Below are 12421 nucleotides of genomic sequence, written 5' to 3' on the forward strand. Positions count from 1 at the left end.
TAACCAGTTGATTTCAGTGACTACAAAACTGTATATAATTCACAACATACAACACATTCAACTTTTACATAAAATGCACTTGCCCAGATCTTAATACATTCCACATCATTTAGTAGAGATGTCAGGTTTTCAGAAGCTAGACTTCTGTCAGAATGCCACTTTAATTGTTCTGTTTTTTTTGGACATGCGATAAAATTGTCACAGACGCAAGTACCGATGCATAAATTCTGAACCCCCAAGCAAAGTATCCTTATTTCAAAGTGAGCCCTTTCTCAGTTGTGGAGTAAACCGATCTTGAGCAGACAGGGTGTCCTCCTGTTTTTCTGAGAGCCCCTCTGCAAGTCTCAGCTGCAGAGGCAGCATTTACCGCTCGAATGCAGGATCGAGTTTTAAGGGTTTTGTTCAGTTAATAAAGAATATCAAGTTGCCCTCACCACTAACAACTGTAGGATGGCTGATCTGTAACTCCTGTTTCAAAGAAGACGATGCTCATAGGATGTTGAAGCAGTCACAAGTCGTCATGTAGTAATTAAGATCAGTAAAATATATATAGAGAGAGATGGCCATATATATGCCTCATATCTAAATCAATTGTTATGGCTTCTTCTCTTTAAAAATGTTTGGTTTTCAAGGACATTATTAGAGCCTGAAATCAGAATTTAGACGCCATATAAAGGTATCTTCAGGTAAATAGAATAGCTAATCTTAAAGTTCTTCATATTTTGTGTGTATACGTTGGGAGGTGTATATAACACTGAAATAATTAGAATTGAACTTCCTATCATTATTAAATATTGAAAATGAGTTAAACGAACCCTTTGTACAAGGAAATTATTAGTAAATGTTAATGTGTGTTTGCAGTAGCATATTAACATAAATATTTTCTAAAAGCTGTCTATTTGTGGAGTGTGAAGAAGAGCTCAAATTCTGTTTTTGAAAGTTGAGTTATAAAGAATCTTTTGGAATATGGAAGCATTTAACCTTAGTATTTTTGAAAACTGATACACCTTATTAAAAAATTTTTGTACTTATACAATGCTGTGGAAATTTCAAGCTTTCCACAATTTATACATGCTCAAATATATGTGTTAAATTCCTAAAATTACCATGGAATTGCAGCACTAAGATAAAAAGCAAGATGCTTGCACAGCTGCCTGCCTCTCCCCTCTCCTTTGCACAGACTCCTGGTGTTGTGACCTTAGCACCCGTTCAATTGCCATGTCACCCAAAGGAAAGGACCTATGGCTGGTATTGCCAAAATATGGTGGATGTTATCAAAACATGCATGTTTCAGCCATACCAAAATAATGCCGTCAGTACATCTGAGCTCTTAGATTACTTGCTCCACAAATCCTGGAGCGTGTTGACCTGTATTTCTCAAGGGTGGCTGGATAGCATCAGGGTTCATTATTATGTCATGCATGTTTTATAACCAATAATGAGATATACGTTTGTCATACTAGTCAGTCAGCAAGAATCCTTATCCTACTGCGCACTGTGTTAAATAGTCATTTGTAATGCAAAGATACTACAGAGGTATTCTATTGTGATGGAATCGGATTCTAGGCTTAAATCATTGGACAAAGAACAAACAGGTGGTTGAGCTAAGCTGGGCAAAGTAACGCACACCTGTGGCCTCAGCTACTTGAGAGGCTGAGGCAGGAGCATCGCTTGAGACTCGGAGTTCAAGACCAGCATGGGCAACATAAGGAGATCCTGTCTCAAAAAAAAAGTGTATGTGTATAAAATATATGTTAGTACAGTATACATACACACACATATGATAAGGTACTTGAATATAATTTGTTGGAATGATTTGCATCATGCAACATCCCCAAGACCACTTGTAAATGTTTGGCAAGCTGGTGTCTGTTAAGCCCTCAAAGTGCTTTTGTCAGGTGTTTTGCAGGGGCCAGAGATGGGCTTATAATAGTCAAAGCATTATGATCTAAAGAGGCCAAGAAAAAAACTAAGCTCAGGTGTTAGCTTTTTCCAGGAGAGCTCTTTGTGAGGACAAAGATTGTTGTCAGCCATGTGTCATTAAAAGCTGTCACAAGGCTGGGCACCGTGGCTCACGCCTATAAACTCAGCACTTTGGGAGGCTGAGGTGGGCTGCTCACCTGAGGTCAGGAGTTCAAGACTAGGCTGGCCAACATGGCGAAATCCCATCTCTACTAAAAATACAAAAGAAAAAAATCAGCTGGGTGTGGGTGTGGTGGTGCACGCCTGTAGTCCCAGCTACTTGGGAGGCTGAGGCAAGAGAATTGCTTGAACCTGGGAGGTGGAGGTTGCAGTGAGCTGAGATCGTGCCCATTGCACTCCAGCCTGGGCGATGGAGTGAGACTCTGTCTCAAAATAAAAAAAAAGCTTTCCCAGAAGGCCTAGAATGTTTTTTTGGTTTTTTTTTTTTTTTGAGACGGAGTCTCGCTCTGTCACCCAGGCTGGAGTGCAGTGGCCAGATCTCGGCTCACTGCAAGCTCCACCTCCCGGGTTTACGCCATTCTCCTGCCTCAGCCTCCCGAGTAGCTGGGACTACAGGCGCCCGCCACCTTGCCCGGCTAGTTTTTTTTTGTATTTTTTAGTAGAGACGGGGTTTCACCATGTTAGCCAGGATGGTCTCGATCTCCTGACCTCATGATCCACCCGTCTCAGCCTCCCAAAGTGCTGGGATTACAGGCTTGAGCCACCGCGCCCGGCCAGGCCTAGAATGTTTTTAAGGGTATTTGGAGAAAATAGAATCAAGACCCACTAGCATGTTGGTCAGGAAGTTTGCAAACGGTATCTTTTCTCTTGAATCACAGGACAAGTGGGGTGTTTTTATCTGCTTTCCATGAATGATGCGTTTGGATCTCTCAGAGGTGGCCAGTCATTTATGTATTCCTTTCATCCTCTCCATCTGCGAGTAGGCTTTCAGAACTGCACGCTAATACCATGTTCCTAGGTCTGTTGTTTATATGGAAGTTAAGATAGTTTTGTTTAAATAGAACTGTATGTTTTTTTCTATTACACTTAATTATGGGTGGAGATGTAACTAGTCTTGAAATCATGATTTTGATAGTCACCATTTATTGAATGTCTGCTATACAAATCTTAAATTAGACGTTTGCAGAAGGGTGAGGAAAGGGAGGGATAGAAAAGAAATGAAAGATGTCATCTCGGTCCTTGTGAAGGTTAGAGAGAAAAACATACTCCCCCAGGATGGATAGAACCAATTGCATTGAATAGTTTGTGGAAAGAAATGTACGGATTAAATAATTTTTTTAAAAAGCCAATTCTTAAAACTTTTATGTCACCTGTCTGCTCTTTCATAATGCAGCTGATGGTGTTAGGGAAAGAATGGTAACTCAAATCACATGGCATTTTGTAGGAAATCCCCTCTTTTATGTTCAGATGTGGTTTTGAAACATGTAAGGATTCCGAGAAATGCTTCCATGGGAGGGGGTCCATAACACCTTCGTCTTTAGAGGAAATACTGGCGTGAGATTTCCAGAATTTTTTGCTGCAAAAGCAACCAAAGCTAGAAACACTCATCCCTGAAAGTCTGCACACGTGGCTCATTTAACAGTGAGGTGCACGTAGTCACTCTGAAACCCCTTTGCTCATGGATTGTTCTTTCTGCTGTCAGCACTCACCTTGCTTTTCAAAATATGTCCCACCTTAGACCCAACCCTTGTGAGGCTGCCTCTTGGTCAAACACTGCATTCTTTGAAATAAATACTGAACTGCTCTCACCTTTCCTTAGTTGTTGCATCTCTGTAAGGCACACTTTCTTGCAGCTTTCTTAGTTACAGCTCCCCTCCATGTGTAAGTTTTTATAGTGAGGGAGCTTTTATAGTGAGGGAGCTTTTCTAGTGAGGGAGCACTTACATCTCCCTTAGAACTATTGAGTTGAGTTGCAATTTTCTTTCTTTGTGCCTCTAAATAAGCTAACCCACAGGTACCTATTGGGCTTGCCTGAATGTACCCCCATTCCTGCCACTATCCTTTCCCACTGCTGCCCTCCCAACCCCAAATTCTACATCTGCCACTGTGCTCCAGCGGCCATTCCAAGCTGCCCAAATTGTCTACTTTTAGAATTTAGGGCTACAATGAAGTACACCAAAATCTGGGGCATGAGATTAAGTTTTGAGGGAGCCGCACAGTTCGGGTGAGAGCACAGATGTTCCAGAAGGGAACGACTGTCCAGAAGACCTGGACACCCCGGGTTGCATCCTGCACAAATGTACTAAATGCATCTGAAGAAAGAACACAGTGGTCAGAAGGGATGTGGTCAGCCATGGAGGCATTTAACAAATAGGATGGGTTAATTAATTTAACTGGTTTTAGACTCAAATATCAAGTGTTTGTATATCTATCTACTTAAGCTATGAGATTTTTAAAGGTACTGAAGTTTTTGACTGCTGTGGAAAAGAAGACGTTATATTTTATTTAAATAACTATTTTAATAAGAAAATCCTTTTCATAGGATAGTATTTTCAACAGGAAAATGAACACTTTTCCAAATGAAATCTTCTGATATATTGGAGCACTTTATAGTTAAATATCATGTATTTTAGGCTTTGTATTGATAAGTTGGTTTCTGTGTCATTACAAAAAACAACTTACGAAGTATTGTATGTTGTATTTCAGTTAGTTTCTGCCCCTGCCACCTTCGTATTTGAGACACTCAGATTAAAAGAGTATTTTTAATGAAATACCAAACAAAAAATGTATACTTTCTGGGTTTCTGTTTAAAAGTGAAGAAGGAAAACCTACATATGCAAAACTTTAAGAAAGGGGATAAGATTCAGTGTTTCTTGTAATTGTTAACTGTCAGTATGGTAATGTTGTATGTATCTTATGCTATGGAAATTCAGGCTTAGCTAGAAAACATTTGTACTAGAAAGAACTTGTGGTATTGTCCGGGCCAGTGCAGGTGGCTCGAGTGTGGCCCAGAGACAAGCAGCAGCGGCAGCACTCAGGAGCTTGTTAGAAATGCACATTCACAGGCCCGGCCCAGACTTTCCGATCAGAGGCTGTACCTTGACAATCCCTCTGGGTGATTCTAATGCTCACTTAAAACTGGAAACTCATTGATCCAGGATAGTGGTTTTCAAACTTCCTTTTAGTCATTAAGGACTGCTATATGTAATAAAGATGTTTTCAAATCCAGATAGTGAAAGAATTTTGTGAGTCTGGTTAATTAATAAGTGTTTTGGGTCTCTCGGGGGGTCCTGGGTGGAGTTCCTTGTAACCTCTCTGGCTCAAGTGAGCTCAGTGTACGAATCTGCAATCGAGATCCAGCCCCCCTTTGACAACTGGGCAGGTAAGATCAGAGGAGGTAAAGAATCTGCCTAGTTTATCAGGGAACCCCGCCCCCAGTATTTCAAAGTAGGTTCTTTCTACTTTCCGTAAGTGTCAGCTGGTCTGAGAAATAAAGAGAAAGAGTAGAAAGAGAGAAATTTTACAGCTGGGCCTCTAGGGGTGACATCACATATCAATAATAGGACCATGATAGGACCATGATGCCCACCTGAGCTGCAAAACCAGCAAGTTTTTATTAAGGATTTCAAAAGGGGGAGAGGGTGTACGAACAGGGAGTGGTCACAAAGATCACATGCTGCAAAGGGCAAAAAGGAGAACAAAGATCATAAGGCAAAGGGCAAAAGCAGAATTACCGATTAGGGCCTATGTTCAGCGGTGCACGTCTTATCTTGATAAACATCTTAAACAACAGAAAACAGGGTTCAAGAGCAGAGAACTGGTCTGACTTCAAATTTACCAGGGCAGGGTTTTTCCCCACCCTAGTAAGCCTGAGGGCACTGCAGGAGACCAGGGTGTATCTCAGTCCTTATCTCAACCGCATAGGACAGATACTCCCAGAGTGGCCGTTTATAGACCTCCCCCCAGGAATGCAATTCTTTTCCTAGGGACTTAATAGTAATATTCCTTGCTAGGAAAAGAATTTAATGATCTCTCTCCTACTTACACGTCCATTATAGGCTCTCTGCCAGAAGAAAAATGTTTTTTTTTTGCCTGACCCTGCAGGCAGTCGGACATTATGGTTGTCTTCCCATGTTCCCTTGCTGTTACTCTGTTCTTTTTCAAGGTGCACTGATTTCATATTGTTCAAACACACATGTTTTACAATCACTTTGTACAGTTAACACAATCATCACAGTGATCCTGAGGTGATGTACATCCTCAGTTTATGAAGATAACAGGATTAAGAGATTAAGATAAAGACAGGCATAAGAAATTATGAAAGTATTATTTGGAAAGTGATAAATGTCCATATTAAAATGAAATCTTCACAATTTATGTTCCTCTGTCATGGCTCCAGCCAGTCCCTCTGTTCAGGGTCCCTGACTTCCTGCAACATTAAGTTTGCTCAGATGATATTGCAAGATCAGAAGTAGCAACTCTGAGAGCAGGATTTATGTATATCAGATAAATTAATGTATGATCATTAGTTCTATAAAAGCAGTTACCCAAGATTTCACTTAAGTGTTATATTTGAAATAACTTTAGAGAGCTAGTTTTTAAATTTCAGGGACATGTATCCCATAAAATGAGATACTCCAGGAACTGATTTTTGTAAGTCTCAAAAGAAAAACTTATTTTTCATTTTAGAATCTATTATATTATCCAAAAAAGCAGATAGAATACTCCAGTCAACTGAATGCTTTTGGTTTATATTTCTATTCATAATACACCAAAATAGGATTAAAGAAGTGCCCCCAAGCACCTAGGTTAGCTCAGCTGTGGTCTGGAGTTTTTATTTTATAGGTTGAATTATTATATGTTGGGCATACTTATTAAGTGTGGCATGTGATTCCAGGTCACAAGTTAAGATTAAGAAAGAGCCAGCTTGTGCTTCCTGGCAACTTGGTATACTAAAATACTGCATATGGCTAAAGCGGGGTGGTGCCTCTTCAGTTCTGTAGAAATTAGCTGTTGGACATCTGTTTTGAACCCCTAGTGTGTGCTAGAATTATGTTTTCTCAAGGCATTACAGCTGAGGGCGTAATAAATCCTTGATGAGAATTTCATGCTCCTAAAACACTGCCGTATGGCTTGCTTTATATACCCCGGTCGGGTTTTCCCCTAATTTTTGCTTTTTGGGAAAGGCAGCTGTTTGATGTTCATAGATTGTACTTTAAGCCATTGGAATCCTGACTTGACTTACTTGAGATCCAAATCCCAGAGTGGCAAGCCCAGTGAGTCTATTTGACTTGCTCCTCATTTCCCATTGGTTGGCCTATCGCTAACCTCCCTCATAGAAAACCAACAACTTTAACCTCAAAGAAAACCCGAGTCTGTTTAGGTCCTTTCCGGTTCCACTCCCGAGATTTTCCGACCCCTGAAGTGTGAAGTGACCAAGCCTTCCGCCCATGGGCTTCCTTTCTCTCCAGACCACCTCGAATTTGCTTAGGAAGAAGCCAGCTTTCTTGATCACTTGAGTGACATATAGACTCAAGGAGGAGTCGCAGCCTCAGGCCTCCTGATTCCTGTTTAAGTTCCTGTTTTACGCTCTCTTGTGATACTTTCATGGATGCACAAGAGGAGTTGTAGATTAAGTGATGGCCTCCTTAGTGAGGTTCCACCTCAGTGAGTGAATGATTTTAATTAAAGAGTGATTAATGTAATCATAGGACTCCAGACTCTGGATCCACTATGTCCTCAGTGTCTCAGAAATTCCTTTGCACAGCCCTTAGACCAAAAGGAAAACTTAAGTTTCTAATTATTAAGTAGGTAAAGTCAAATAATTTAAGAAGTATTTATGACCCTACAACTTAGCAGACATTTGAATCAATAATGTCATTGAAAGACATACATTGAAAGAAATAATCCTTATTTCCTCCATTGTTAAAATAATCATTACTGTTGACAATGGCATGTGGTTATGTGACTGTTGAGCGCTGCACAACTTCCCAAACTTTAGGCTAAGCATAGCTGCTGCCTTGCTCATTTTCTATTCCACATTGATTTTCACAAGGCATTTGCTTTTTATCATCACCACCATGAGAGCTCAGCTTCACAAAGACATACCATGAAAAGGGATGCAGTGTGATTTACTGTTGAAACTGTGAGCTACTTCCAGCTAGTATTTTTCACTGTTACCTGAGAGACATTGCTGTATTTCCCTCAGAAATTAAAAAAATTTCTGCTGCAGCATCCCCAGAGCACCTGCATACCCAGTTGGGAACCACAAGTCTGATGGCATGCAGTTCTCAGAAGTGTCCAGTCTTGTTTTGTTTTTCCAACAGTTAAGATGTTTCACATAATCCTATGCTAGGTGGAGTAGGAGATGCAATTGTTTTATACTTGCTAGTCAACACAGTGGTTTAACATTAATACATCACCACCATTCCATGAGGGTGGCTGGTTCTCATTTTCCCAATCCCACTCATGGAAAGCAGGGGCTCATGGACCTCCTTTCCCTGCTTAAATGGTTAATGTGTGGTGCGCAGGAAAAGGTCATATTCAGGCCTTTAACCGTGGCTCCCAGGTTGTTTTCTCCAACCATATTTGATCTGTGGTTCTGTAGAGTTCAAAAACAAAATGGGAAGTCACTTTTGTGTAGCCAATTACAGCTGTGGACTGCCTCTGCCAAAAACATCAGCCCTTGGCTTTAAGTAGCAGTTGCACAGACTAGGAGGGAACACATACAGCTTAATATCCCTTCATGTTAAAATTGCTTATGTGGAGTTGACTAGAGGCTTCATTGATAATCAGTGGTAAAGCTCAAGTAACTTTCTTTTAGGTCACATTAAAGTGAATCTGGCATCTGCTACCAGGGAGATGGTGATTCTGTTCTATCCTGCTCTCAGTTGCCTAAAAGATTATACGTGGAGGCTATTTTTTAAGTTCTGAAGCATGCCTATTAAATAATGGTTGAAGAACCTGAGAATATGTAGCAAGCAACAACTTCCTTTGGGAGGAAGGATGTGATAGCTATTTTTATATTTCAGCCTCCCAAATATTTGTAAGAGAAGTTAGACTTTTCCTGTTTAGCCCCAAATGACAGAGTTAGTACTCTTAAGTATGCTTAGTAACAACAAAAAAGTAAAAATAATTTGCAGTGGTCACACCTACTCCAGGAGGCATCGAACTGCTGCCATTGCAAACCCTTGTGAAAATGCTAAAAGGGACATCAGGTTGTGTAACCCGGCTCCTAAAGTCCTTTCATCATGTTTTTCTAACTTTCTAACTCTTATCTTTGTCACTGAGCAAAGGCTTTTTACACGGTTTTACATTCAGTTTGCTGTCTCACCAAATGCGTTTCTTTCTCAAGTTGGTAGAATGAGATGTCAGGTAGCACTTCAGTTTTCTGTTTGGAACAGGTATCTTTGTGGGTAGGGACCATCTAGGAGCAGTTGAAGTTCTTACTGGGCAAATCTTTGAGTGTCCATTCTAGCTGATGCATGAAGTCCAATGTGGGCGTGGCCAGTAGACCTCGGGGACATCCAGAAAAATCTTTTACTTTGTGTTTATTCTGTGTGTGTGGCAGCGGGGGGCTGTGGGGCTGTTTAAGTGATCCAAGAGCTTACCTGTAAATTCCCCAAATCAAGCATCAGCTTATCAATTCAGAATGTACAGTCACTCAGTCCTGAGATGCTAGTCTTTGGTTCATGTTGCTGTGTTTTCTGGTCTGCACTCTGAAGAAGCACTTCACTATCATGAATACCCCTCTGCTTTAGACCCCACAGATTTATACTGGCTCCTCTTCCCAGACAACTTGAGGACCTGGGAAAGCTTGGCCGCCATCTTGGATTCCTTGTGGAAAGAACCGCTCCTAGGCAGGGGCTGATCTTCTCGCCCCCTTGAGGGCTGTGCTTGCACGGCTCAGCGAGGGGAGACTTCCGCTCCCTGACTCCCATCCTAAATCCTCTGCCTTGGCTGCCCTTCAAACACAGCTTCCTTTTCTGGGGTGGATGTAGAGAAGTCTTTTTTTCTTTCCTCTTACCCCAGCCCTCTTTCTGCACGTTCTCATGCCCTGCCAATTTCCTTTCCCTTCTGTAAAAGCAGATTTTACAGAAAATTCCCTTGCCAGCCCTCGGTTGTATATGATGTACCATAAAGCAAAAGGAGGTCTGTGCTGGCTTTCTGATTTATTGGAAAGATATTTCCGAAGACCCCTGTTACTAGCCTGACTGCCTTTATCATTCAGCAGGGCACACGTACCCCTGAGGAGTTTGTGCAGATGCCTCCCACTGAGCAGAGTGATTACAAATAGGCTGTGTTTTAAGTTAGTTTTCTGTTGTGTATTTCATCTGAGAAGTTGGCAAATACTTGAAAGCCACAAGCTCCTGTTTTCTGAAAGCTTCTTTGCACATGAGCATAAAATGTATGTATTGAATTTGGAGATCATCCAGTAACTGTCCTTTTAATGCAGCGGAATGTAGATTACAGCTGTTTCCTCTGGAAAGATGTGCATAGTTCTGATTTCCCTCTCTTTTCTCATAGAGTGTCTCCTCTGCAGAAGTCTGAGATAGTGGATGTGGTGAAGAAGCGGGTGAAGGCCATCACCCTCGCCATCGGAGACGGCGCCAACGATGTCGGGATGATCCAGACAGCCCACGTGGGTGTGGGAATCAGTGGCAATGAAGGCATGCAGGCCACCAACAACTCGGATTACGCCATCGCACAGGTCAGCAGTTTCGGAGTCCAGCCGCCCCATCCTGTTGAGAGATGGTAGCTGGGCATGAGGACCTGGCGTTTAAGCTTCAGTGCAGCCCCAAACCTCTGCCGCTCCTCTTGAGGTTGCTGTCCAGATGAAAACCCAGGGATATTCGGATTTCTCTGTGGTTGTGATCTTGTGCAGTTTGGAGGCCCTGTCCTGCTGGTGGGTTTTCTTTGGCCAGCTGTGGGGTTGGCCAGGCTGTTCTGTGATCCAGGCAAGGTGCTACTCCTATCAGACAGGTCCCTGATCTTGCTAATAATAACCTCTCACCCTCAGCTTCTGCATCTGCTGCATTGCTTTTCCTACTGCATCACCTGCTGAAGCACAGCTGTGCTCGTGACAGCCTTTCTCTGTAATCCCGTTCTGGTCTCAACCCTGCCAAAGGTGCTGGGACACCCCCTGGTTAGGTGCTTAAGATCAGGGGCGAGCAGTGATTTACAGCTGTCGTCTTCCCTGTAGTTGTGACAGGGGTGCTGCCCAGGACCACGCCTGTGAGGTGAATTGCCACGAGCATGAGCTGGGTTTGGGCCGTAATGACCCGTGGTCAGTAGCAAACAGCCTCCTGAAGTTAGGCCAAGTCCAGTCCATTCCTCTCTGCCCTGAGCCTCGCATGCCAGGGCTCCTGATGTGCTGTACTGCACTGCTGGCCTAAGGATGAAGGAAAGCTCCACTCCGCAGTGATAGCCCAAAGGTGAGGGAAGATAGCCGATTTCCTGACCTGTAGGGTGCATATCTGAGACCACCTTTGCAAAATCATGACGGAGACCGTGGAAGAGATTGAACTTAACCGACTCCATCTTGCTTCTAACCTCCAAGCTGTCCTTGTTCATTCCTGGGCATAAGCTGAACTAACTTTGAGAGAAACTTAGTTTATCGTTTAAACAAAGATGGTAACAGCCCTTTCCCAAAGCAGACCTCCTCCTTGCCTGGGGACTAGACTGACATTAACCACAAGATTTGAAATGATGGCTTAGGAGTCATGCAGTTGGAGGCTACAAGATTCTGACCCTCTTAAACTGCTCCTAAGATCAGCGCTTGAGACATTTTGCAGACCCTGCACTTGATGGATCAGCTGGCACCACCCAGATCCGTAAACTGGCTCATCTAATCTTGTAGCTCCCACCACCCAGGAACTGACTGAGCACACAGGAAGACAGCTTTGGACTCCTGATGATTTCTTCCCTGAGCAATCAGCGTTCCTGGTTCACTGGCTACCCCCATCCAAGTTTTCCTTAAAAGCTCCCTGAATGCTCAGGGAGACTGATTTGAGTAACAATAAAGCTCCAGTCTGCCTCACATTCAGCTCTGCATGAATTATTCTTCATTGCAATTCCTCTGTCTTGTGGAATCGACTGTGTCTAGGCAACGGGCAAGGTGAACCCCTTGGGTGGTTACATATCTCGATGATTGGGCCTGCTGGATCATCCAGAAAACCTGGACATCACAGTGAACCTAGGGCATGTCCCTCTGTCTCCAGATTGCGACACATCGTGAGTAGATGCCTGCCCATCGGCTGGGTAGCAGGAATCCCCTTGTGTTTCTGCGGTGTTGAGGTGTTTGAAGAACGTGTTCACCTCAGTCACACGAACACAAGGAAAAACGGCTATCCACCCCTTCCAGCTGAAATCAGGGGCTGCATATAAAATGTGAACGAGCTTTCTATAGCCCCAGGGCTTCAGGCCAGTCCTCTGCAGCTCTGGGGCTCCACCTCCCCAAAGTGGGGGCTGTGTGTTAGAACACCTCTCAGGTTTCTTC

At 42.9% G+C, this 12421-nt stretch overlaps 1 protein-coding gene across 2 annotated transcripts in view; it reads left to right on the forward strand.

The window, feature by feature from the left end:
• Positions 1-12421, forward strand: part of ATP8A2 (ATPase phospholipid transporting 8A2) — a 653085-nt gene that overhangs the window by 396149 nt on the left and 244515 nt on the right. For both annotated transcript variants that reach the window (XM_028837283.2, XM_028837285.2), the window contains one exon: positions 10450-10633. In XM_028837283.2, the coding sequence (XP_028693116.1) occupies positions 10450-10633 (184 nt within the window). The remainder of the gene's footprint in view (positions 1-10449; positions 10634-12421) is intronic.

The sequence above is a fragment of the Macaca mulatta genome, chromosome 17, assembly GCF_049350105.2.
Source record: "Macaca mulatta isolate MMU2019108-1 chromosome 17, T2T-MMU8v2.0, whole genome shotgun sequence".
NCBI lineage: Eukaryota > Metazoa > Chordata > Mammalia > Primates > Cercopithecidae > Macaca > Macaca mulatta.